At 47.1% G+C, this 25,447-nt stretch overlaps 1 protein-coding gene across 4 annotated transcripts in view; it reads left to right on the top strand.

Annotated features, from left to right (window-relative positions):
• EGFLAM (EGF like, fibronectin type III and laminin G domains) overlaps positions 1-25,447 on the top strand; it is a 129,632-nt gene that overhangs the window by 39,903 nt on the left and 64,282 nt on the right. For 3 of the 4 annotated variants that reach the window (XM_070411809.1, XM_070411810.1, XM_070411811.1), the window contains exons 2-6: positions 9,085-9,200; positions 10,118-10,198; positions 13,231-13,257; positions 16,514-16,631; positions 17,882-18,017. In XM_070411809.1, coding sequence (XP_070267910.1) covers positions 9,085-9,200; positions 10,118-10,198; positions 13,231-13,257; positions 16,514-16,631; positions 17,882-18,017 — 478 coding nt within the window. The remainder of the gene's footprint in view (positions 1-9,084; positions 9,201-10,117; positions 10,199-13,230; positions 13,258-16,513; positions 16,632-17,881; positions 18,018-25,447) is intronic. The other variant, XM_070411812.1, reaches the window with a different exon arrangement.

Genomic DNA, 25,447 nt, shown 5'->3' with positions numbered 1-25,447 from the left:
ACAAGGCTTGGTTTCTGGAGTCCAGCCGCCCTGGATTCCTAGCTCCACTTATGAGGTATGTGATAGGGGCAACCTATTGGATCTCTCTCAGCCTCAGTGTACTCATCTGTAAAATGGGGTTCTTTGTAGAGATTAGATGAGAAGATGTGTGTAAAGTGCTTAAGCACAGAAATAATTAAAGTAGTTATTCTTATTTGTCTTTATTAATAGGTTAGCCCAGATGTCTCTGGGGTTCCCTTGTTCCTAGCTGGTTGATTAAATTTGGCATGGAGTTCCCTGCGTTATTCCCCAAGGCTTTGGAGTTGTCCTTAGTTCATGGTCTGTCTCCATCACATTGGAATAGCTACTCAACTCCTCTCTTTCTCAGAGTTCTCACCCCTGAAACAGGACCATATTAGAACCTACCTTACAGAGTCGTTGTGAGTATTGGTGAATCAATACATCCAAAGCCTCTAGAACAATCCCTGACATATAATGAGCAGTCAGTAAGTTTTCACTGTTGTTATTCTCAGTTTCCACATTTTGTAAGTTTGGCAATTTTTATTGAATATTAGTCATCCATTCTCTCCATCTTTCAGGCTCAATTCCATTACCTCCTGCTGCCTTTCAAAGCCCATGTTCCCAGTTCTTGCCCCTCACTAACCCCTGAACCTCCTTGAGGCATACGGTCCAATTCAGCGGCTCCTGCTGTTTCTCTTCTGGGGAGTAGCCTTGCCAGGTCAGTTTGCCCCCAATCCTAAATCTGGGAAAATAAAATTTCCCCATTTTCTCATGTTACCATTTAAGATGCTACTAAGAAAGGGTGGAGGGCAGGGCAAAACTTGCTGTCTTGGTCCAAGTGCAGAATAAAGGGATATGCAGTTGATAGGACTTTTGCCAGCAATTTACTGTCCCATGGAGCAAACCTGCTCCCACCCACCACAGTTCCAACAGTTCTTCCATCATATGATCCTGGAAGTAATTGAAAACATCTATTTTAGGTGGAATTTCTACTGCTGGGATAAAACCCTGGCTATTCCATTTTCTATCAGATTGAACATGTTAATAACTGTCGTCCCTCAGTCTCCTCATTTAAGTGGGTATGATGTCACCCACCTTGCAGATCTGTTGAAAGAATTAAAAGGAGTAACTTACAGCCCTAGCTGGTTTGGCTCAGTGGATAGAGTGTCGGCCTGCAGACAAAAGGGTCCTGTGTTTGATTCCAATCAAAGTTACATACCTTGGTTGCAGGCTCTTCCCCAGCCCGGGTCCTGGTTGGGGCACGTGCAGGTAGCATCCAATCGATGTGTTTCTCTCACATCGCTGTTTCTCTCCGTCTTTCCCTCTCTCTTCCACTCTCCCTAAAAATCAATGGAAAAATATCCTCGGGTGAGAATTAAAAAAAAAAAGAGTAACTTACACAATGGTGGGCCAGTTGTGTGCAGCCAAGAGTTACAGGTATCAGGAATGTGGGCCAGGATCACCTTGTTAATCCGTGAGTGAGTGAGAAGACAACCGCCTGTGGTGGGAATTCCATCCCTTCTCCAAGCCTCACCTGGCCTGCGGGTGTACGGGTTCTAGGAAGAGGAATCTCTTTCCTATTTGCCCAAACAGGTCCTATGGTCTTGGGGCGGATGGAATGAACTCTGTCAAATGCTGAAGACCGTCAGGCTTTGAGATGATGGCCAATAAATTACAGCCATTATCACCCGTAGCCAATCCATATGCCGAGACTATGAGCCTACTGTTCTTAAAGTTTCCAGCATTGTGAGAAATGGAGGTGGTTGGTTGTTTCCATTTTTAAATGACTGCTCACCTCTGTTCCCTGAAGGGTAAGAAACCTTAGGCCTTTGGTGGTTTAAAACAAGCTTATGCAGCTTGTTGACCATGAAGCTTCATGTGCTACTAACTCAATGCTTTGCCAGGAAGGAGCCACAGGTGAAGGTTTGGCAAAATGCTTCTTGCCACCATCCTGAAAATTGCAGAGGCCAGATTCCGGCCCAGCACCAGGGGGAAGCTGCTCCTAAGTCAGGTGTAGCCTAGGCACCCCGCCCAGATGTGCTACCTTAGGTGCGGGGGGCCTGGGTTGGCAGGAGGAAACAAGAGAAACCCAGCCCCGAGAGGACAAGAAAGAGCAAGAGCTGCCCTCAGCAGTGAGTTACTGAGAGATGCTATTAGCTGCTGCAAGCGGCAGTGAGGGATGCCTTCTGGGGCTGATTTTCAGGCTGGGGACGGGTGAGTTCCAGCCAGGAGACAGCCTTGCCCTGTCAGAGGAACCCTGCCAAGAGAACAAGGCTCTCCTGCTGGGATTATGATGAAAAGATTACATTTTTCTTCAGTGGTTTTATTGGGAGTTTCATTTCAAATTTATAGAAGAGTTGTAGCAATCGCATAGAGTTCCCATAACTCAGCTTCCCCTCATGTTAGCACCCTACATTGCCATGGTACACTTATCCAAACCACGGTATTAATATTGGTACATGCCATTAATTAAAGGACAGTCCTTCCTCAAATTTTATCAGTCTATCCACGAATGTCTTTTTTTCTATTTCATGATCTAATCCAGGGAAGCACATTGCTTTTTTTTTTTTTTTTTTGGTCCTATCTCCTTAGTCTCGGTCTGCAGCAGATTCTGCCTGTCTTTGTCTTTCATGTCCTTGGCACTTTTGAAGAGTATTGGTCAATTATTTTGTAGCATGTCATTCAGTTTGAGTTTGTCTAATATTTTCTAACTAGAGGCCTAATGCACGAAAATTCGTGCAAGAGTAGGCCTTCCTTCCCCTGGCTGCTGGCACCGGCTTCCCTCCAGCACTCGGGACCCGGCTGGCTTCCCTCCGGCCCTGGCTTCGTCAGGAAGGATGTCCAGAATGATGTCCAGAAGACATCAGGTCTAATTAGCATATTACCCTTTTATTAGTATAGATCAGTGGTTGGCAAACTGCAGCTCACGAGCCACATGCGGCTCTTTGGCCCCTTGAGTGTGGCTCTTCCACAAAATACCGACTTCTGCGCAGGGGCCACGAAGTTTCAGTCGCACTGTATGTGCGCGCCCGCACGTGGTATTTTGTGGAAGAGCCACACTGAAGGGGCCAAAGAACTGCATGTGGCTCGCGAGCCGCAGTTTGCCTGCCGACCACTAGGATAGATGATTAGACTGCAGCTGTGTATTTAGGCAGGAACACCAGACAGGTGAAGTGTCCTTCCCGTCTCATCAAATCAGGGGATGAACAATATCAACATGGCTCCCCATTGGTGATGTCAACCTTGCTCATTGGTTAAAGTGGTGGATGGCAGGTTTCTCCACTAATGCTCCCATTTCTCCCTTTCATGCTTGATTATTAGAAGTGAATCACTAAATCCAGCCCAGATTCAAGTGAGGGAACTTAAGTGCCATCTCCTAGTGCAGCGATTTTCAACCTTTTTCATTTCATGGCACATATAATTACTAAAATTCTGTAGCACACCAACAAATGGTATATTTCTTGCCACGCTGACAAAAAAAAAAATAGGTATAATTTTGATTCATTCACACTGGACAGCTATTGTTGTGTTGACTGTTGTCATTTTTTATTTGACAATCTAAGGGAAAAGAGGTCGGTGTTCCTGACAGAATAGTCAGGTATTGCATGTTTTAAAAATTCTTGCGGCACACGGGTTGAAAATCGCTGTCCTAGAGGAAGAAAATAATTTGTGGACATGAAAATCACCACAATAATTAGTAAATATTTTTGATGAAATACTTTGAGGCTATGCAAATATTCTCTGTATTAAAGCCTCCCCCACTGGGGTTTTTATTGACCCATGGATTTTGTCTGCAACAACGATCACTGTGGTGTTCTCTTAGTGGTTCTCTCTTTGCACACAAGGACCCTCACTGTGGTCACATTCTGTGGGCTACTGGACAGCATGGAGAGCTGCATTAGGACATAAGAGAGAGAAGGGAATTAAAGATGTTTCCAGGTTTGGGACCACGGGGAATATGGGAGAGGAGGGGATTTGGAGACTGAGGATGATGGTTTCCATCTGGAACGTTTGGAGTTTGAAGTGTGTGAGCCATCAAGGCTGAGAAGAACAGTTAGATATCTGCGTAGAACTTAGGCACATTTTCTTGGTTCCTGGGGATGCTCAGAGAGGGGTAGGTGGGGAGTTCAAAAGGACATCCACATAATCACTTGTGTAGAAACTCACAATTGATCCAATAAGCTAACGAACTATGAGATGCGATGTTTTCTCTCCTTCTATCCTGACAAATGTATTTTCATCATTATCTGGAAGACCACGTTCAAATTTGGATTTCTCAGACTCCTTGAAGTTCCACTTGAAAAGAGGCAACATGAAGACAACTGGCCCCTGAGCCCTGGCTTGGTGCATCCCTTGGTCTACCCTTCGCTGAAGGGTGCTCCTGGGTGTGGATGTGGACACCTCAGCAGCAGGCTCTGTCTGTCACCCATCCTGGCAAACTGCAATCCATTGGCCACCCCTGCCTCTGAGGGTGCATGCTCCAGCAGTATGGTCACGCTCAGAAGGACAGACCCAGGAAAGTCCAGGAAATGGGCTCAGGACTCTCTGGGTAGGGAATCTGGAGCCTCGGGTATTCAGGGAATTGTCTGCAGGTATTGGGGAGGGGGGGTCCCAGATTCTCAGCAGGTATGTCCTCTTGGTCTGGGATGCCACACTCTGGCCATGGGGAGTGGTTAGCCTGAAGTGGTGGGTTACATTCTGCAGTTATACTCTGGAGTGTTGGTGGATTACTTTGGAATTATACTCTGGAATGATGGACCACTCTCTGGAATTACACACGGGAGCGGTGGATTTCAAAGGGAAGCACAATTGTGATGCGAACGTACCCCCTGCTCCCCCCAAAATGCAGCTGGCAGGGCTCTGGAAAACACTTCGGTGCTGCTCCTCAGTGTCTGAGAATTTCTGGAATCCCCGGGTAATTGGAACAAACACTGGCCTGTGTCTTAAAGTCATATTTTTTACTCCCGCCTTGAAGGCATCACCTTGGAATTGGCCCTCGTGGCAGATCTGTGGTTACATATTCATAGCGCTACTTTAGTGATAATGGTTGGAGCAAACTTCAAAAAGATGGAAATAAGGTTTTTTTCCTATTCAGAATTTTCTGACTATTTTTAGTTAGTCTGGGCACTTTGCAGTGCATCAGTGAATATAACTTGGTTCATTCCGTGAAAATCAAATAACTAAAAAGCTAGCAATGTATTTCTGTCACAGATGATATTTTTACTTGCATTTTGAAGTGCTTTTATGAATTGGATCACAAAACTAATTGAATCAGAGATGAATTTTGCTCAGGAAGTTGAAGTATTTTATGAAATAAAATTACCATAAGAAATTGGCCTAATTATTCAGAGTCTACTGGTGTAAAAACCTAATACAGTTTTGAAAGCCCTCCAAAGAGGAGAGGCCAGGAATACAGCTCCCTCCTGGCAAAGAAACTCTTTCTCTATCTCTTAAGAAGTATAGCTTTAGCTTACAAGAACACAGCTTCGGGATATATTGTATAAATGCACCATACTGGTTTTAAAGGCTACAACTCTTTAAAACTAGCTTCCCATTGTGTAATAATACTGCTCTGTCATTGCAACCATTGTTGGTTAAATATGAGTGCTGTTCTGCATCTAACTGCTTAAACCTTGTTCAGTCCACATGTCAGTGGTCTACTACTTCGATTTTCTGAATGCCGAGGAAACACTGGTATCCCAGAAGACCTCAATGCTATAACCATTATCAGAACTTTTTTTTTTTTGGCTTCATTCAGACTTTTTGGAAAATGCAACTGGGGTTTGGCTTGTCCAAAGATTAGACTTTTCTCCTAGAGGCTCAGAAATTGTAGCGATGTGAGAAGAGTTAGTTTCACTCTCATCTTTCATTTGGGTAGCTGGAAAAGATTTGAGGAAATACTTTGGCTCACCCCATGATGACCACAAAGATGTCTTCTAAGCTGACATCAGCCATGTTGGCAAGACTTGCCTGCTGGTGTTTTCTGGCCTTCTGGTCCTCTAACCTTCCCTGCCTGGACTCTGTCTCGGGGTGGAGGTGGGGGGGTTGGGGGGAGAGTAAGGGGGGTGTTGGGTGGGAGGCACCTGCTGGCTTACTGTTGCCTTTAGCCTACCCTGTTCTATACATAGGCCAATAATTGTACCATCTGTGTATAAGCAGTGTGCTTGGTCTGCAAATACAGCTTCAGAGCGCCCCCAGCTGGAGACGTGCCCTACCCTCAAGGACATTGCAAACCAATACACCAGGAGAAAAACGCAGTGCTCCCTAAGCAAATGTGCCTTCAGACTAGGCCTCTGTGCTTCCTTCCAACCAGAGGGCCATTCACACACCCCTCCTACTCACAAGTGTGAAAACCACCAGTCCTTGGGCCGCAACAACCTTAGTGTTGCATTCAACCGCTTTGCAGGAAAAAAGGTTTCATTAGGCTTACTAACACATATTCCCCAGAGGGTGTGCAGGCTGGAGAGGCTGCGGGAAGGAAACTATCTCTTAGGATCCGGAAAGGTCAGAGAAACCAGCAGGGAAGTCTTGACAATGGCCAACAGGTTCCACTGTGCAGACAGCTCTGAACAGTGGTAGTGTTGCTCCAGGCACAGGTGGAAGAGGATTCTGAGTGAATAGGAGAGGATGGGTACCATGTGATGTTTAATGTTGAGGGTGAGAGGTTTCTGGAAGCCATGGTGGATGGTGATGTTGTTTATCAGGACACCGATTACCGGAGAGGCTCAGGTTGAAGAGAAAGATGATGAATTCAGTTTTGACGTGTTGACTTTGAGGGCCCAGGTGACATCTGGGTCCACTTGGCAGTTGGGTACATAGGCCTGCCTCTCTGAAAGAGAAGGTTGGGCTTCAGAAATAGATCGGGGAGCCACCAGCATATATGTGGTAGCGACTGGCAGGGATGAGAGCACCCAAGTAGCGGGCATGTGGGAGCTGAGAGAGGAGGTTGGGCAGAACCATCCAGAACACCAACCTTAAGGAGTGGGGAGAGGAAGAGCATCTCTATCTTGTTTCTCAATGTCTCTGCCTTTTGTCCCGTGGATACGATCTTGCATCAGTGCACAAGGGTTATCTGTTCTCTGCATCCTTGTCACCGTTACCTCCTGTCTTTTTTTATAATAACCATTCCAACAGGTGTGAGGCGTTGTGGTTTTTGATTTGCATTTCCCTGATGATTAGTGATGTTGAGCACCTTTTCATGTGCCTGTTGGCTATATGTATGTTTTTTTTGGAAAAATGTCTATTCAGATCCTTTGCCCATTTTTAAATTGGATTATTAGTACTTTGCTGTTGAGTTGTCTGAGTCCCTTTTACATTTTGGGTAATAATCCCTTATCAGATATATGGTTTGCAAATATTTCTCCAATTTTTATTGCTTCTAAAATGATCTGGAAATCAAAATAATAATAATAAATATAGCATCATATACATGTTAGTTATTTTGGGAAAAAATAAAGTCTTCCAGTTGGTATGTGGGGACATAGGAGTAAGTCTATGTGAACTCAGAGCACTGGGTTTCCCCACCAGGTCGAGTTTATAATCTTCACGAAGACATGAAACCAGGATCCTGGTCATATGCCCCTCACTCCTCCCCTGGATGTTGTGAGACCTGGCTGGGCCATTCACTTCATGTCTTTTAGCCCTGTGGCAATGATTCTCTAGCTCCCACTATGAAGAATCTAAGGGTACTAAGTTGTGTGACATTTAGAATCAGACTGTCCTAAGGACCCAGGGTTTAAAACTGAAAATATATCCTATATAATAAAAGGCTAATATGCAAATCGACCAAACAGTTTGCTAAGATGCACACTGACCACCAGGGGGCAGATGCTCAACACAGGAGCTTCCCCCCTGGTGGTCAGTGCGCTCCCACAGGAGCTCAAGGCTGGCAAGCACAGTGGCAGTAGCAGGAGCCTCTCTCGCCTCCACGGCAGCACTAAGGATGTCTAACAGACGGCTTAGGCCCGCTCCCTATGGGGAGCAGAACGGGCCTAAGCCATCAGTCGGACATCCCCCGAGGGCTCCTGGACTGCGAGAGGGTGCAGGCCGGGCTGAGGGATCCCCACCCCCTGAGTGCACAAATATCATGCACCGGGCCTCTAGTATTATACATTTAGTGTGTATAATAAATCCGGTAATAAATAGGATAAAAATAACAATATGCATACTTAAGTTTTTTAAAAATTGCATGTGACTAAAAGAAAGTATACTCTACTAAATTATTAATGAATGGTGAAATTATTATTTCAGTATTTTCTAAATTTTGGCAATCTGCATATATTGTTTTTATGGACAGTCCATGTAGTATGTGTAAGCATAAAATTATTTAAGGTAAATGTACAGTAAAACACTTGATATTTTCTAACACCCATTTTACACTTAACCATATTTTGAAACTTTCTGCAATGGGAATATACAGGCTACATAAAGACATGTCTGTATACCACATGTAAAAAACATCTGTATGCTACTGAGTTAAAAAAAATTTATTATCTTGCTTAAGTACATTCCAAGCTCCTAGAGCAGCGGTTCTCAACCTGGGGGTCGCGACCCCTTTGGGGGCCGAACGACCCTTTCACAGGGGTCGCCTAAGACCATCAGAAAACACATATATAATTATATATTGTTTTTGTGATTAATCACTATGCTTTAATTATGTTCAATTTGTAACAATGAAAATACATCCTGCATATCAGATATTTACATGACGATCCATAACAGTAGCAATGTTACAGTTATGAAGTAGCAATGAAAATAATTTTATGGTTGGGGGTCACCACAACATGAGGAACTGTATTAAAGGGTCATGGCATGAGGAAGGTTGAGAATCACTGTCCTAGAGTCAAGTGAGAGCATTTGAATGTCCCGCTGCTGGTCCCTCGGGAATTAGCAGTTACAGCAGGGACTGAGGGCAAGAGCCGGGCTGATTTCCCTTTCAGTGCCAGGTTGGGAGGGGACAGCAGTGAAGTCAGACCAGAGACACGGCAGCATTGCCTGCTGTCCACCCATAGGTGGCCTCTCTTCCATCCTGTGCAGGTACCCAAGGTGCATGGACCTCTAATGCAGTCTCTTTTGTTTTGGCAGAAACAGGCAAGGTGGGGCCTCCTCTGCGCGTTGTGCTGGACGCATTGAACTGCACGGCTTTCAGCATCCAGTGGAAGCTGCCAAGGCATCCCAGGCACCCCGTCGTGGGGTACACCGTGAGTACCTGGGCACGGGCTTCTGCAGTGGGTGCGTTGGGATGACCGGGTGCTGCTTCTCATCTTTGCTCCATGGTATGACCTCCTCCCATCAGCCCCACGTATGATCACTGCCCCCTTCTCCCTCCTGAAGCCAGAGGAACTGTTTCCTGTTCAAGGCCATTTGTCAGTGCCCTGAAGGTCATTAGGGTCTAGCCTGTCCTTCCTCTGCTCAAGGATTGGAAAATTTAAACTAACTAAAAGACATGGTTCCTGTATCCAGTTGCCTGTAGTCAAGTAGCAGGAACATGGGGAATGCTAGGGAGTCACTGTGGCATGTTGTCCATATGTACAAAGTAACTGAACCGGGGGGCTGGGGGAAGGAGTGAGCCGGCCAAGTGGAGGAGGCAAGAGAGAATGCGTCCCTACCTTCCACAGGCTGCAAATCGGACTGGCTGGAGTCCCCAAGACATTTTCTTTGAACAGTGTTTATTAAAATGAGTCACCTTTTAGAAGTCAAAAGATTTCAGAGAAATATCTGCAGTTCTCAGCTCTCTGGGGGCCCACATTCCCATTTCAACAAGGGAGGGTAGCCATTCATCAATGCCCCTGTCCTATTGTCTTCTTAGAGTAGAGAAACGTGTTTCCTAACTCGGGTGGCATCCAGGGTGGGAAAATGCAAGGTTACCTGAGAGTGTGGTTGTGAGGAACAGGAGTTGGGTCCAGCCAGTCCACCCCACCTCACTGACAAGAGCCTGCCTCTGGCCTCTGCAGGCTTCCGAGGTGACCATGGCCCCGTGTGTGATGTCGGTTGTCCTGTAGTGTGTGTGAGGCAGGACACCGGAGAGCCCACTGCAATGTGAGGGCCCCCAGAACCCGGACCCAGATCCGGGGTGGAAGGCCTGCACGGCCCTCACCCGCTGTCTGCACCTTCCCAGGTCTCGTACTCTGCAGTCGGCGCCGATGAACCCCTGCGGGAGCGGAACCGCAGCGTGCAGCTGGGCCAGGACTCTGCCACCGTGAGTACTCCATCCCGGCGGCCCTCCTGGCACACCGGGCTTGGCATTTCCGAGATACTTAGGAGGGTTTCTGATTGGGGGGGAGGGGGGGGGCGGGTGCTGCTGTACGTGTAGTGACAGTAACAGTGTCATGTGGTCCTCGCAAATGTGTGGGTGCCTTTCGTGTACACGTGTGTCTGCACCCCCAAAGGCAGCCACACGAAGAAAGAGTTCGGACATCAGCACTCACATCCTGGACTCAACCCACCCCATTTATCACAGCAGAAGACATCTGCCTTACAGCTGTTTCCCCTTCTTTTCTTAAAAAAGTTCAACTCTGATTTTTGTGAAAGCTCAATAAAGCTTTATCAGTAAATATGACACAGCTGTCTTCCCCACTGCCTGGCGACACAGTGCAGAAGAAAATGATGTCATTTGCAGTGTACACTCAGCGGGCCCATTCTGCTTGTTTTTCTTCTCCAGCCTGTCCTTCCACTAGCCAGTTGTTGGCTCTTCATCATTTCTTTTCTGTTTCCTGTCACGGTCTGTCTGGGGGCATGTTTCTGCCTTAGGCCTGTTCTGTTTGCTTCTCCTTCACGGTCCTCCTCCTTCCCCATCTGCAGTTGTCCTGCAGGCTAGAGCCTTCCCCGTCCCTGCAGGGAGTTTGCGGGAGAGCCCAGAATACTGTGGCCCTGTCGGTCACTCCACGGGATCCCTGCCCTCGGGTGCGCACGGAAACCTATTTGTCCTGGGTGATCAGTAGCTCTCCCTTACTGCGCATCTGTTACCTGCCAGGCCCCATCCCTCCTGCTCTCCATTTGCGCTTCCATTTCATCTTCGCCACCACTATCCTATGACCTCATTTCACTGCTGGATGCCGAGACTCGGAGAGGAATGACTTTCCCCAAGTCAGACCTGCCAAGCAACACAGTGGACTGTGGACCCCGCACTTCAGGGCCCTGCTCTGGCTACTGTCACCAAAGCCCTGGTGACTCCGAAGGAAGTCCTGCGCAGTTTCAGCTCACGTGCCCTTTGCATGATGTGCTTTTAGTCTCAAACTTTTGCTCAGACTGTTCCTCATTCGCCTCAGCAGCCCTCACCCCACGCTCTGTGGTTCCCTCCACCCTAACAGGGGAGGAGGGGTTGGCCTCGCCTAGGAAACCATTACCTGAGGTTCAGTCTCCCCTCTCAGTAGCACTGGAACTTCCAACAAGCCTGTGACCCATGGAGGGCGGCAGTGTGCTGGCCTGCAGTGGGTGGGGCTAGCACTGTCTGGGCAGGGAGGGTGACAGGTGTTTCAGAGTCTGGATAGCGCCTCTGAAATCAAGATCCTGCCCCATCTGTGAACCTGGGCTGGACACTTGGACCCCTTGACTATGCACTTCACATTGCATGGCCTGTCTGGGACGGCCACCGCGGTGCACACATAAAACAGAGGCCAGGAGGGACAGCACCCCGGGGTACAGGCCTCCTTCCTATCCTTATAGTTGGGTAACTTTGGCCAAAGTCACTTATCCTGTCTAAACCTCTCCCTTTTTCCATGAAAAGGGTATAATAATTGCACTGTTGTGAGTGCCAAGTAAAATTGTGTCTCTGTAAGTCTTTGGTCGCATGTAAAAGCAGCCATGTCAGTATCATGCCTGGTGGCCATTGCCTATATGGTAAATACATCCTCTTGGTTAGAGTGTGTTATCAGGTTATAGCATTTGAGGACCTTGCGGATTTCAGTAACTTTCTGAGTTGCTGCTGGACGCCTAGCGGAGATAACAGAACCCTGTTCTTGGGCAGCTCTCAGTCTTATTGGGAAAACCCCAGTCGCACTACACAATAGAGAGCAGCAGGAGGCCGGATGCCATTTACATGCCACTCAGCAGACTGACTGAGGTTCTGAAGAGGGAGGGATCCCTGTAGGAACAAGAGGTCAAATTGGGGCCTGAGACTTGAGGCCTGCCCGCCAGTTTCTGGAAAGGCAGGAGGGAGGGGCATTCAGATGGACAGGATGGTTTGAGCCAGGGGATTACGCATGCGTGGAAATATGGACTAGCCATGAGGGCAGACCTGACGGAGGAGGGTCCAGTGGGCTCTGGATCCAGAGGACTCACGTTCAGATCCTGTATTACACCCAACCAGTGGGTCCCCTGACCCGTCTCCGTTCCCTCACCGACACACAGGGTTTCCCATAGCATCCATCCATAGGTAGTGTGTCTCTGACGGCAGGCTGCGTGCCAGGGTGCTTTGGGGGCTCTGCAGCCAACCCCCAGGGGGCTGCGGCTTCTCTGAACTTTTCAAAGGAAACACCTCCATCGTGTACACGTGTGTCTGCACCCCCAAAGGCAGCCACACGAAGAAAGAGTTCAGACGTCAGCACTCGTATCCTGGACTCAACCCACCCCTGTCACCCTCCCTGCCCAGACAGTGCTAGCCCCACCCACTGCAGGCCAGGATTCGGGGCTGGGACACTGCCCAGCACACTGCCGCCCTCCATGGGTCACAGGCTTGTTGGAAGTTCCAGCACTACTGCGAGGGGAGACTGAACCTCGGGTAATGGTTTCCTAGGCGAGGCCAACCCCTCCTCCCCTGTTAGGGTGGAGGGAACCACAGAGCGTGGGGTGAGGGCTGCTGAGGCGAATGAGGAACAGTCTGAGCAAAAGTTTGAGACTAAAAGCACATCATGCAAGTCGTTTGGGCATAACGTGACTGACCTCCTGAAGAACTGGAACTGCTCGGCACTGCTTTGGGGTAGAGATGTTGTCCAAGTGTATCTGAGATGCTCAAGGCGATGTGAACAGCGGGAGTTTGGGAACCTCTGCCCTGTACCCTATCATAGGGATGCCGTGAGCATTGGACAAGGTCCTGATCAGAGAGCCCTCAGCGGCATACCTGCCGGAGGAGGCACTGAGTGAGGGTCCGCAGAATCCTTGCTGTGAGGGTGTGGGCGGCTGCCCGAGGCTGGGCGTGGGGCGGGGGGAAGGGGGGCGCGGCTCTGCGGGTTAATTTCACCCCCGCAGGCCTTCCTTTCCTTCTCATGTGCTTCTGTTTTCTCTCCTTCACAGGGGCAGCCCGAGCCTCCGGTGATTTTTGTAAGTCTGCTTGAGAAAAGCTAAACCCTGGCCCCCCCCCCCCCCCCCCCCCCGGGATCCAGGGGGCCCTTTTGATCAGAATGTTGCTTTTCCCGCATCTGCCTTTCACTGACCAAGGCCCAGAGAAGATGCTTAGCTCCCGTAGAAGCAGGACCGCCCAGCATCCCGGGCAAATTCCATCCTCCTATGTGCTGCTTCCTCTCACCTGCACAGGAGGGTTGAGGGGAGCATCATTAAAGGTTGAAGTCATTTAAGCTCCGTTCCAAAACGAGGTGAAGAAGATTAAAAAGGAAAGGAAATGTTTAAATGAGTGAGAGAGCCTTTGTGGGGGCGGTTTCCCCCCACCCCTTTCCCTTCTCCCTTTCTTACTTCCTCTAACCATCTGAGACCTCAAGGAGACAGGACCGGTCACCTAAAACTGGGTGGTTGATTTTCTTTGGGTTGAATGACAAACAAAAGACGGGGTGGGCAAGTGGTGAAATGACCAAAATTACCTGGCTGATAGATAATGTGGAATTCCCATGCATTCTTTGATAATCTGCCGATGTGGAGACTTCTGATTTGGTTAGCACTAGACACTTAGCTTTTTTGTAGGAGAGCAACCTACAGTTCCATCCAGCAAAAATAAAGACTAAAGCAAATCAGGGCAATCTGGCCATTTCTTAGAGTTAGAAAATGAAAAGGAGGTTGAAACTGGCAGTCTGCACACTTTTTATCATGCATACCATCAGTAAACAAATATTTGAACATGTACCAATATATGTATATTTATGTACTTATTAATTATACATGTGCTACTCTACTGATATATTATGCGCATTGTAAAATCCCATGGAATTTTAAAGGAGGACAGTAATTCTATTTGGGTGCTGCCCAAGGTTAGAGAGAGAAAACTTAACCAGGAGACTTGCATCTAGTCCCAGTTCTGTCACCATTCATGTCCCTGAGCCAATCGCTAGCTTTTCCCTTTTATTGTCCACAAATGAGAATCAGAGTGGTACCTACCTCACAGGCCGGGAGAACGATCAAGCCAGGCTGTCCGTGTTCCTGGGACCGAGAAACAACACTCCATGGGAGCTGGATTTGTGTTGGCTCATAGCTAATGTCTGCAGTAACCTGTGGAACCGCATTATGCCCCTACACTTCACACAACACAGTCAGTTCACAGGGAAAGGGATCCTGCAGCAAAAGCCTGTGAGAGCATCAAGTGGGCTTGGAAATGCCTCTGCCTCCATGGGAAAGGCCTGGGTGCGGCGCTTGGGAGAGAATGAGAACTGAATCTGCTGTCCGCCGTCCAGTCTCTGAACCCAACTTGACATGAAACCAGGGGGCAGATGGTGGAATTAGGTGCCCAGTTGCAGGGAACTAGAACAGGAGGGGCTGTGGAAGCAGGTCCGTATGTTCAGCAAAGACCCCTTGTGCAGCTGCGTGTAGAATAGAGTGGGGCGGGGGCGGGGGAGGAGGGGAGGAGGGAGAGTGAAGGTAGACATTCTCCAGGTGGCTGTAGAAATGGTCCAGGTCAGGATTCAGAGGAAGTGGAAGAAGGGAGCACCTGAGAGGCATGTGCAGGTGGCTAGAGGGAGTGGGTCAGAGGGAGACAGCCCTGTGTCTGGAGTTCCTCACTAGCTCCAGGGGCTGGAGCACAGGCATTGATGCTGGGAATCCAGGTGGAGGGGGCACTCTCTCTTTGAGCTCATCGGATTACCTTGGATATCTGGGTTTAATTTGTTGTTCTCATTCACTAGTTTATGCATTTGTTCATCAAAAAGCATTTCGTGGGCACTTGGTACATGTCCGATAACACTATGCTAAGCTCTGGGATGCCAGAGGAATAAGAACTTGCTCCCTGCCCTCAGGTGGGTGCAGAGAAGGTGACAAATCAACAGTTACAATGTAAGGGGAGTGGTGTTAGGATTGAGGTGCACCAAGGACGCCAGGAAGCATAGAGGCATAGAGGAAGGGTTGCCCAACCAGACCGGAGGCTGGGGCTCAAAGAAATGAGGTAATGTCTCGGCTGAACTGAGTCATGAGGGATGAGTGGAGCTGAGCCGGGTAAGACTGGGGAGAAGGGCATTTCATGGAGAGGGAGCAGCAGGTTCAAAGGCCCAGAGGCAAGCGACTGACTGGCATAAATCTGAGCCCTGCCAAGTCTTTAAGTCTGACAGGAATGCAGAATGCAGGGAAGGGAGGTGGCATGAGATGATGCTGGAGGGATGAACAGGGGACACAAATATGCTCTCCTAAGGGGCTTTAAAGTGGGAAGTGACATGGTATTAGATTAGGGGTTCAGGAGGATAACTCTAATAGTATGGAGTCTGCGTTGGAGGTGCAGACAGTACTGGTGGCCTCGTAATTGGCAAAATTGTGAGGACTTGGACTGAAATGCCTGTGAGGACAAAATGGCATTACCAAAGCCAAGTGATCTGAAAGAGTACTGGTACCTGTAGAGGTAACCTAGTGAATGGCGGTTAGGGAGGACGGGTGAACAGGGAGGATGGGTGAACAGGGAGGAAAGTGTCAAGAATTTCTGGTTTGGACAATGAGAGAGCACAAGAGGTAAAATAAGGTGGGTTTTTTGTTTTGTTTTGTTTTGTTTTGGGTGGGAGGAGGAGAAAGGATTAGTTGAGCTTTGGTTATGTTGAATTTGAGTTGCTTGGTAGTTGTTGGGTGGAGATGTTCAGGAGGTAGCCACAGGCCCGCGGCTGGACTCTAGAGGCAGGTCTGAGCTGGAGATGCAGATTGGGGAAGGCGGGTGCTGGAAGCTAAGGGAGCAGGAGGTGAGCTTACCCAAGCAAGACGACGGCAATCCTTGCTTATCCCAGGTTTTGCTTTCTGCAGTTTCATTACCTATGGTCAATTGAGGTCTGAAAATATTAAATGGAAAATTCCAGAAATAAACAATACCTGTTTTAAGTTGCATGCGTTCTGAGTAGAGTGATGAAATCTCTCGCCATCCGGCTCCGTCTAGTCCATGTCATGAATCATCCCTTTGTCCAGAGTCTCCACACTATACATGCTCCCCACCCTTAGTCACTTATTGTATAGATTCCAGTAAGGAATCTATACAATAGATTCTCTAGTCTTGGGAAATACATCATGGTGTTTTCCTCTTTACAAATTTGAAAACTTGGCCAGTCTCAGAGAAAGCAAAACAACCTCTGTCCCAAGCAAAATTTCACAGGGGTCTCAAGAGGCAGCCTTCATGGAAATTGTCAGGTTTGCCCCATTGACACCTTTCCTGTTTGGTCATTGACAGGAGGAAGTGATCGGAGATTTGAAACCAGGCACTGAATATCAAGTGAGCGTCGCAGCTTCCAGCCTGACAGGCAAAGGGTGGCTTAGCTCTCCTCAGCATGTTACCACCTTGCCCCAAGGTAAAATGGGTTCAATTCCTTAATAATAGGAAACTGACGGGTGCTCTTCATTCATTCCTTCATTCAGTATATATATCAACAAAGACCTACTGTGTACCAGGCATTGTACTAGGCTCTGGGAATTCAGTGGTGAACAGAACAGCTCCTGCCTTCTTGGAACATAGAGGGGTGGGTCAATACTCCATTTAATTAATGTGTAGTCACAGATAGTGATAAATGCTAACTGCAGTGCTGTAAGAGTGGACAAAGGGAGACCCGATGGAGGGGGGAGGTAAGAATTCCCTGAGATGACTTCTAAGTGGAGATCTGACAGTGAGTGGGAATTAAGTAGGTGAGGAAAAGACATGGGAAGAGAGATTTATAGACAAAGGGGACCCAACAAAGGCTCACAGAGGTGGTACTGGGGGCAAAGATGCTTTGATCACATGGCATTGCTCACAGGGAGCTTCTGTCGAGGGAGAAGCAAACAGTAAGTGAGCAACCCCAGTGCATCCGAGGTCTGTGCAGTGGACTAGGAGCACTCAGGAGAGAGCACGTCCTTCACCTCCAGGCTCAGGGAGGGTTTCAGGAAGAATCATGTATTTGCCCCAAATTTTGAAAACTGCCTATTTCAGTGGGAAGAGAAAGCAGGAAAAATGTATCTGGCAGAAGCAGGAGTATAAAGGAAGGCTGAGCGATATGAAAGTCTGGGTATGAAAACAGTAGCAGCAGTTAGCTTCAGGCAAGAGGATCATGGATGATGCCTATGTCTTTACACATGAGGGCATTTCCCAAATATCCTCCCACTGGTATGTATTCTTATTATCATCAGGGGGAACACACACACACACACACACACACACACACACACACACAGAAAGTAAGCGGCTGAGCCTTTTTTTCCCCCCTTGTAGGTAAATATCAATTCCAACGTGCAAACAGAGATGAAAGGCTGTTAGGAGGTGGGAGTATGACCTGAGGTTTCAAAGGATACACTCCATTGTGTATCCCAAAGTCAATGGTCTGGATAAAAGTGTAGTTAGATTCCAGCCAGGGGGCCATGGGGAAGACAGGGAGACCAGTTCTTACTGACTCCAGCCTTACCTGGTGAACCCAGCTGTGTTTATTTTCATGTTTGTTTGGTGTGGTTTTCCTCCTGCTCTGAATAGAGAGGTTTAGGCAGTAAGAAGCAGACCTATTGTTTTTTTACATATTAAACCTCTCCTGCAGCAAAGATCCTAAACCAACTAGTTGCCTGCTGTCTTGCCTAGATTCCTGCCTGCCTCCGGCAGCACCCCAGCAGCCACACGTCACTGTGGTTTCCAAGTCCGAGGTGGCCCTATCTTGGAAACCTGGAGAGAGTGAAGGAAGCTCCCCTATTCAGTACTATTCCGTGGAATTCATCAGGTGAGTTTGTATGTTACACCCAGAAGCCAAAGGTAGTGACCTCAGGTATTCTAAGCATGCTGGAATAGAGGGAGCATCGGCTCACAGCATGTGTGTTTAACAGATGACAGAGGTGTGGAGGCCTGGGCCAGCGCCTGTCCCCCCTCCTCTTCAGTGGTGGGCCATCTGGTAAACCTGTCCTCACTCACCTGACCTCTTTCCCACGTCCCTTCCACAGTTAGAGAAAAGTCTGCCTGCATTTCAGGCTCGGAACCTGCCTGCCTACCTTTGAAATGTTGTCTTTGAAATAAATATTTGATGATGACTTTTCTGGAGGGAGAAGGAATAAGACCTTTAAAAACAAGTACAGTTCATTGTATCCGTATTGACTTGGGCAAGTTTCTTGGTGTGGTTTCAGCTTTCTTTGTTCTCATCACCTCTCCAGCCCTTTTTATTCAGCTTCTCGGAGGGTACAAAGGTGATGAGAAGCTTTTCTAAGAGCTCAAAATGTGAAACAGGGCTTCTCAATGCTGCTATGTAATTTTGAGCAAAAGAACAAAATGAGCCAAAGGAATTTCCATCTAAGGTCCATCCTCTGGACCCCAGTTGCAGTTGGGATGTGAGTTGAAGCACCGAGCTATTGAAATGAGGTGTGTGGAGTCAGTGTACTCTGCATGGGAGGCGCGGGGCTTGTCTGGGGCTGGCTGCTGCAGGGTCATGAAGGGACTTGCTCAGTACCTCGGTCCCAGGGCTCTCTGAAGCAGGGACAGAGGATTCTGCCAAGATTTGAGTAGCTCCGCTCTGGTCCTTGACTTCCAGCTTATTCCTTGTTCGTGGGAAACACTTAGTTGTTTGTCCAGAGAAGTTCTGCGCCGAGTCTCTTCAATGCTTGAATACAGAGCTTGTTTCTGGCTGGTTTGTTGAATTCCAAGTGGCAGGAGCTTGAAGGAAGATGGGGCAGTGATGTCTGGGCTCCTGGGACTGTAAAGTCCAGTGGCAAGTCTAAATTCAGGTAGGACCAGATCATGTGACCTCGACAGTCTGTCTCCATCCATTTCTGTGCCATGCCTTCCCCTTCTTCCACTTCGCTGGCCTCATTTTCAGGAAGGCTCTTCCTGTAGGTGGCAAGGTGTCCGCCAGGCACTGAAGACGTGCAGTACAGTTGGCTTGTGTAGCTCCCTGCTGGAAAAGGACCCATCATAGTCTCCGTGTTCACTCTAATTGGCAGGCTTGGCTTCCTCTCTGTCCTCTGAGCCAATCAATGTAGCCAGGGAGGAGACCACACTAATTGGTCAGCACATGTCATATTCTGAGCTCTGGAAGTGAGGAATGGCAGGTCATTCAGACCTGGAATACATGACTGAGAGCTCAAGACAGTGGAAATTGTGGTGCAACTAATGGAAAAGGGAACATTAAACAAAAAAAAGTTGCCTCTTATTAAAGCTCTAGGCCAATGCTCTTCCTTAAGGGAAATGTACAATCCTGCTGTTGAGTAGATTTGGTAGACAAAGCCTAGAGCAGAAAAGATTCTAATTCTGGTTTCAATAATAGTTAAAAGTACAAAATAGGAAACTCCTAAAACTTCAGCTTTCTTATGAACAAAAACTTAACATTTCTAATTTACCAGCAAAGCAAAATGTAATACTTCAAAATTCTGGGAAAAAAATCGAAGTTTTTCAAAGGTAGATGATCTGTGTAACCCCCTGGCAAAAATGATGGTTATCATTTAGTACTCATTTTGCACTGAAGCGTGCATTTTTTTTAACTAGTTTTAAGTCTGGCATTTTGGTGGAAGGTAGAAATGACAGCTTGTAGCCTTGTGTGTACAACTGAAAGGAGAGATATGAAAAATTCATTGGATTAAGAACCAGAAGAATTGGTGCAGGTGGCCCTGTGCCTGTCACTTCCCCTGCTGAGGCCTCCACGCCTCTCATAGTTTGGGGCCTCCCCAAAGCAAAACCTGAGACAGGGACTTGGGTGCAAGCCATTTGTCTTGTTTAGAAGTAGGGATGAGACCCGAGGAGAGTGAGCCAAGGAAGGAGGACACATCACCGGGTGTGACTCCAGCGCCTTCCATGGGAGCTTGATGCTGCTGAGATCCCTCTGGAGTGTGCAGAGTTCTTCCTCCGAAATGTCCCTATCATAACAACAGGAGCCTCTACTCTTCGCCTGCTTCCTCCTCTGCTAATCAGGGTTTCCCCAGGGGGTATACTTCTCACTTTCTAGGCCCTGCTGGCTGTGGGTCAAGGAAGGCTCCGGGGAGGGAAGGAGCTGTGATAGGAGCGCAGTAGGTGCTTGGGGTTGGATGCGGGCCGTGCCAGGAGGAGAGTCTGAGCTCACAGGAAGCTCTCTGTGCCACAGCTGCCGCCGAAACCAGAAATGGGGGGACCTGGGAGCTGACATGGATCCCCAGGCGTTGATGACAGTACCCTTAGCTGCAAAACATGGTACAATGTGGTTAGGAGAATCAAAGGAAATCACATATAAGGAAGAATTTGTCGACATTAAAAACCTAGAAAAGTGCCAGGTATATGTGGCTGTCCTGTACCTACATTTAATAATTATCATTTTTCTCCAGCAAAAATGCATTTTAACATTCTGAATTGTCTCTAACATTTGAGGGGTTTAGGCCCCAAATTCTTATGTATAAATATTTTTAAATTATTCGTCATCATAACAAACTGTTACATATCTGTTTTTTCTGTTTATCTTGAAAAATATACTTTAATAATGCCCTGGAAAGCTAGCTTCAAATGTAGTATTACTGGACATTTTGGAGTTCCAAATGGAGTATGGTAGAATGGGGAAGCCAACTCCTCTATTATCTCTTCCAGAACATGTGACTGGTCACGTGACCTTATCTCAGCCCCCTCCATTTCCTCATCTGTAATGTCAAGTGCATGTGACCCTCCATCTTTTAGTTGTATTTTTGAAGTGGTTGTTCGAGGCAGCAAACTCCTGTGTTTACCTATGCCGCCATCTTGGTTTCTCTCTCCATGTGACCCTCACTGCAGGGCTGCTGTGCATAGATTTCACAGTGTTTATACACAGTAGACATGCAATGTGTTTGTTTCCTTCCCACCATTATTTTCTTTTTACAAAGAAAGAAAGTGAGACTCAGTTGCTGAAGTTGCTTTGCTGAGACAATGACTAGATGGGGACAGAATTAAAATGGGAACTGAAGTCCCCTGACATCCAGCCCCATTCTCTTTCTACACAACCCACATCTCTTCAGTCTGACCCACCTTCCGAGGGAAGGAAGTGTGAACGCAGCCCGCCCACCCCCAGCCCTGCTGACCGAGGGCATGGGGAGCCTCAGCTCAGCTGCTGTTCACTGTTGGACCAGAAAGAAAGCTTTCACAGCTGCTTGTGGCATTTACTGTTTGGCTGCAAGATAAATCCCCCGCATTCATCTGTAAACATCTCCGAGTCTCTCCCATTACAGGTGAGGCCGGAGGACATGTGTTTAGGGAGAGCTTTCTTGTGCTCTAGCAGGAGTTGCAATTAGCTTCAACAGTTTTGGGGTGTTCAATCATTCTGTTTTCCCCAGAGAGGTCTGTTTAATGTTTAATATTGAAATCCTTTTGCCCGGATACAGATAACCTCCTGCGTCTAGAAACACCTGTGACGTGTCTCCCTGGGAGCCCAAAGTTTCTTGTTATATCCAAGAGGCAAGCCAAGGCTAAGAAATTGTCTAAATCAGTTTTCGGCCAGAGGTTATCCACAGATTTCAACCATCTTCATGTGAAGTTTCCATCTAGGTTCTGTCCTTGGAATTAGGTTCTGGTCCTTTCTCTGTCGTGGTAGGTACTTATACATCAGTTGCTCTTCTTATTTATGAAATGAGGATAATGGTATCAAAGGCATTGCTAGGGAATAGTCTTTAAAAATCTTTAAAAATACTTAACTGGCTAATAAAAGATTAACCTGAGAAATTACACTAGACCAGGGTATGGGGAACTGACTGCTCATTGGCTAGTTTGATGATGTTTCAGGTAGACATTTTGTATTTATGATGCTCTCCAGAGCCCTGGACTTACAACCAAGCACATTTTTGTTCCTCATCCAGCTTCTAGTTTCCCCTAAAGTTGGCCCGAGGTTGTTCATTATCCTCCTTGCTAACAGTAGATTTTACATTTTTAATCAGTACAAAAGAGATTTGAAGAGGCAAATTCTAAGTAAGGCTGCAGGCTGTAACCTATTTTGCAGTGTTTTCAAAAATTTTACCTGCTTTCTTAAAACAGAAAAATCGTGCATTCATGATGAAAGAGAATATTTCTAAAGTGATACTGAAAATTTATTTGTGGGCAATGATGCTTAGCATTTGTTAAAATAAGAACCAAGCATAAATATAGCTACCTATGTTTTGAAATATTTGGGCTATAAATGTCTGAGAAACTTTCCTCTCTCCGCCTAAGAATTTCCCTAGGGTAAGTGTCTTTCTCATCAGCAAAAAATATATGTTATGGTGGCAATGAAAACCAAGTCCAGGAAAAATATTCCTCACCCCTGATGTTCCAAATGGGAAACCATGCTTCACATACTAGTATGCTATCATTGGACTGGTTAAAGGTGAAAAATAGTTTTCACCTTTAGTTTTTTACCTGTAGTTTTTCTGTAGTGTGACCTGATTTGTTAACATTGCTGCAGAGCTTTGCTATGTCAATTGCTGAAAGGGCAGATTAAAGTTTTCAGTAGCTATCTTCAATAAAAATGTCTACCCCTGACTTTGCTGGTGTGCGTGTGGGAAAATTCACAATATTTCTGTGTATATTTCAGGGGCACAGGGTCAAGAAATGCGGATCTCTAAATCTCAGCCTGAGACAGTTACACCAATCAATGGGAAGGAAAAGGGTTTCTTTCTTTTCCCTTTCACACTTTTCTACCTAAATAATTCCCCGATCCCTTGGAGATGCCTTCCATCATGAGACCTGAGAAATTCATCTTCACAGAGGGCTGTTTCTAAGCTGATTTTCACTGGAGAATCTCAAGATCATGCCCACCTGGGTGGGTTTTGAAAATTATTCACAAATTGACATTTTTGTCAAAAGTTGTCTGTCTTTCCATCCTACACTCTTTGTTCATGTACAAGTAACAAATGAACTTAGTTCCTCACAGAAAGTGACCCTGCATAGGCTGTTGCTGAAATGAAGATCCAGTCGGGGACTCAGAATGGGGGCTGGACAGATTCTGGATTTTTCTTGAGTATTTTTAAGGGATGATGTGATTTGAGTTATGGTCGAGGTCACAGCCTAAGAGAGTTAAAAGAAGTTTCTCATTCAGGATCAAAACTTACAGTCCGATTATTGGTTTCATCTCTCAGCTTTAAGTTTGTCCAAATTTGGGATCAGAAGACAAGCTCTGAGCTGGCTCCAGTCCTTGGGACCAGTGGCTTGATTCCAATTCTCAGCTTCCTTACATATACTATAGGGATTGGCCATTTGACCTCTGAAACATGGTGACTCTGATTGTCCATTCTCATGACAAAGGCCAGGCAGTGTACACTGGTGGCTTATGTACAGGCTCTGGACCTAGGTTCTCTGGTCCAACCCTTGCCCCCACCACTGTTAAACCATGTGCTCTTAAGTGGGTTATTTATGCCTCTTCTTTGTTCCTCAGACAGATGAATGGGGATAACCATTTGCTCACCTCATCTAGTTGTTGTGAGATTCAGTGAGTTGATACACATGAATTGCACAGAACAGCACCTGGCACATAGTAAGTGTCTTCTCTATGCAAATTCTTCCTATTGATGGATTCTGTGATAGGTCTGTTCTGCTTTTCTATAGAGCCATGTACTTTCTTGGCTAGAAATCTTTCTGCTTGCTCTTCTCTGCCGGGATTACTCTACCACCTCTTTGCCTACCCAGCTCTCATTCATCCTTCAGGACACTTGTGTAATGATCACTTCCTCCAGGGAGCCTTCCCTGAGCTTCTGCCCCTTCTTCAGGCTAGGTTAGGTACACCTACAGCATTTAATTTCGACACTCATCACACTTGCAGTGAATTACTTGTTCAGGTCCATCTTCCTCACCATGACATGCGGGCAGTGACTCCCTCCCTTCTGTGGAATACAGCACCTGGCGTTGAATTAAACATAACATGTGTCAGGCAGGGGCCGGCCAACATTTGGACACAGGCGGTCATGGGATTGCATCTAGAGAGTGCCCACAGCTCGCTGGAACCTGTGCAAGCCCCTTAGCCTCTCTGCGCCATACTTCCCTCCGCTGTCCATGGGGATGATGACAGCAGCGACCGAGGAAGGTTGCGCAGATGGAAGGGTGTCTGCAAGGAATGAGCAGAGTAGCTCCTGGGGGATTTAGTTTGTGTTGGCTCTTTTTCTCACCCTCAACCACGTGGAAATGGAGATGTATTTCCATACGGGCCACAGGGGGTTCCATGAATCCTTTACCGCTCATCTCAGAGGCCACGACAGAAACCAACATCCTGCGTCCCCCACTGCAGAAGTCAAAGCCAGACAAAACCCCCACACATGTCTGCGCACCCACCCCGGACCCCCCTCCCACACAGTGTTGTTTATTGCTTTTGTTTTCTTATCACGAAAAGAATATCAGGATGTGGTGAAGCTTCAAAGAACACCTAAGTGCACCAGCTTAACAGAAAGTCCTGCTCTGGGTTTATTTCATATTGAATGCCAGCTTGCCTTCTGGAACTCTCTATAGCAGTGGTAATCTACCTTGGCTGCACGTTAGAATCACCTGGGAATCATTTTAAAATCCTGATTTCTGGGCCTCATCCTCCGGAAATTCTGTTTCTTTGTTACTAATGTTGTGGCCCCACCCCATCACAAAGAAACAGAATTTCCGGAGGATGAGGCCCAGAAATCAGGATTTTAAAAAGATTCCCAGGTGATTCTAATGTGCAGCCAAGGTTGAGAACCACTGCTCTATAGTATGTGAGTGAACTGTCAGCTTTTTTCACAGCGTTTTACTAGAATGTACATCAATAATTGGGCAAATGGCTGCAATACTCACCAGTGATGTAGTCCGGTGTGTTTTCCTGCCCCTAAAACTATACAACTTACAACTTAAATAACTGTTTTTTCACTGTTAGTTAATTTGGGGGAGAATGGAGGAAAATCCAATTTCTTTGTAAGAAGTTATGCTTTTTAAGTCTCAGCCTTCTTGACCGCCAGGAATAGCCTTAGAAATAAGTGAGAATGGGCTTGCTGGATGTCAGCTGAGGCTTCACACACAATTCCTTTTCCTTTCCTTTAGTTTCCAAGTTGAAAATCTCAGGAGCACCTTGCAGATGGGAGCCGGGCCCCAGAGTTCCTGGTGTGTCAAGGTCATCCTCTGGGGCTCGGTGGGAGGGCGATTCTGAGTGCCTTGCAGAATCTCACCAACTGTCCTTCCTACACATCGATCCCTGAAAGCCCCAGCCCCTCCCACCAGGAGCACCTCCGATGTCATCCCTGGTCAGCCTGTGGC

Source organism: Myotis yumanensis, unplaced genomic scaffold, assembly GCF_028538775.1.
Source record: "Myotis yumanensis isolate MYYU_CA2020_CCGP unplaced genomic scaffold, mMyoYum1.0.hap1 SCAF_4, whole genome shotgun sequence".
Classification (NCBI taxonomy): Eukaryota; Metazoa; Chordata; class Mammalia; order Chiroptera; family Vespertilionidae; genus Myotis; species Myotis yumanensis.
This window is presented reverse-complemented; position numbering and strand designations above follow the sequence as displayed.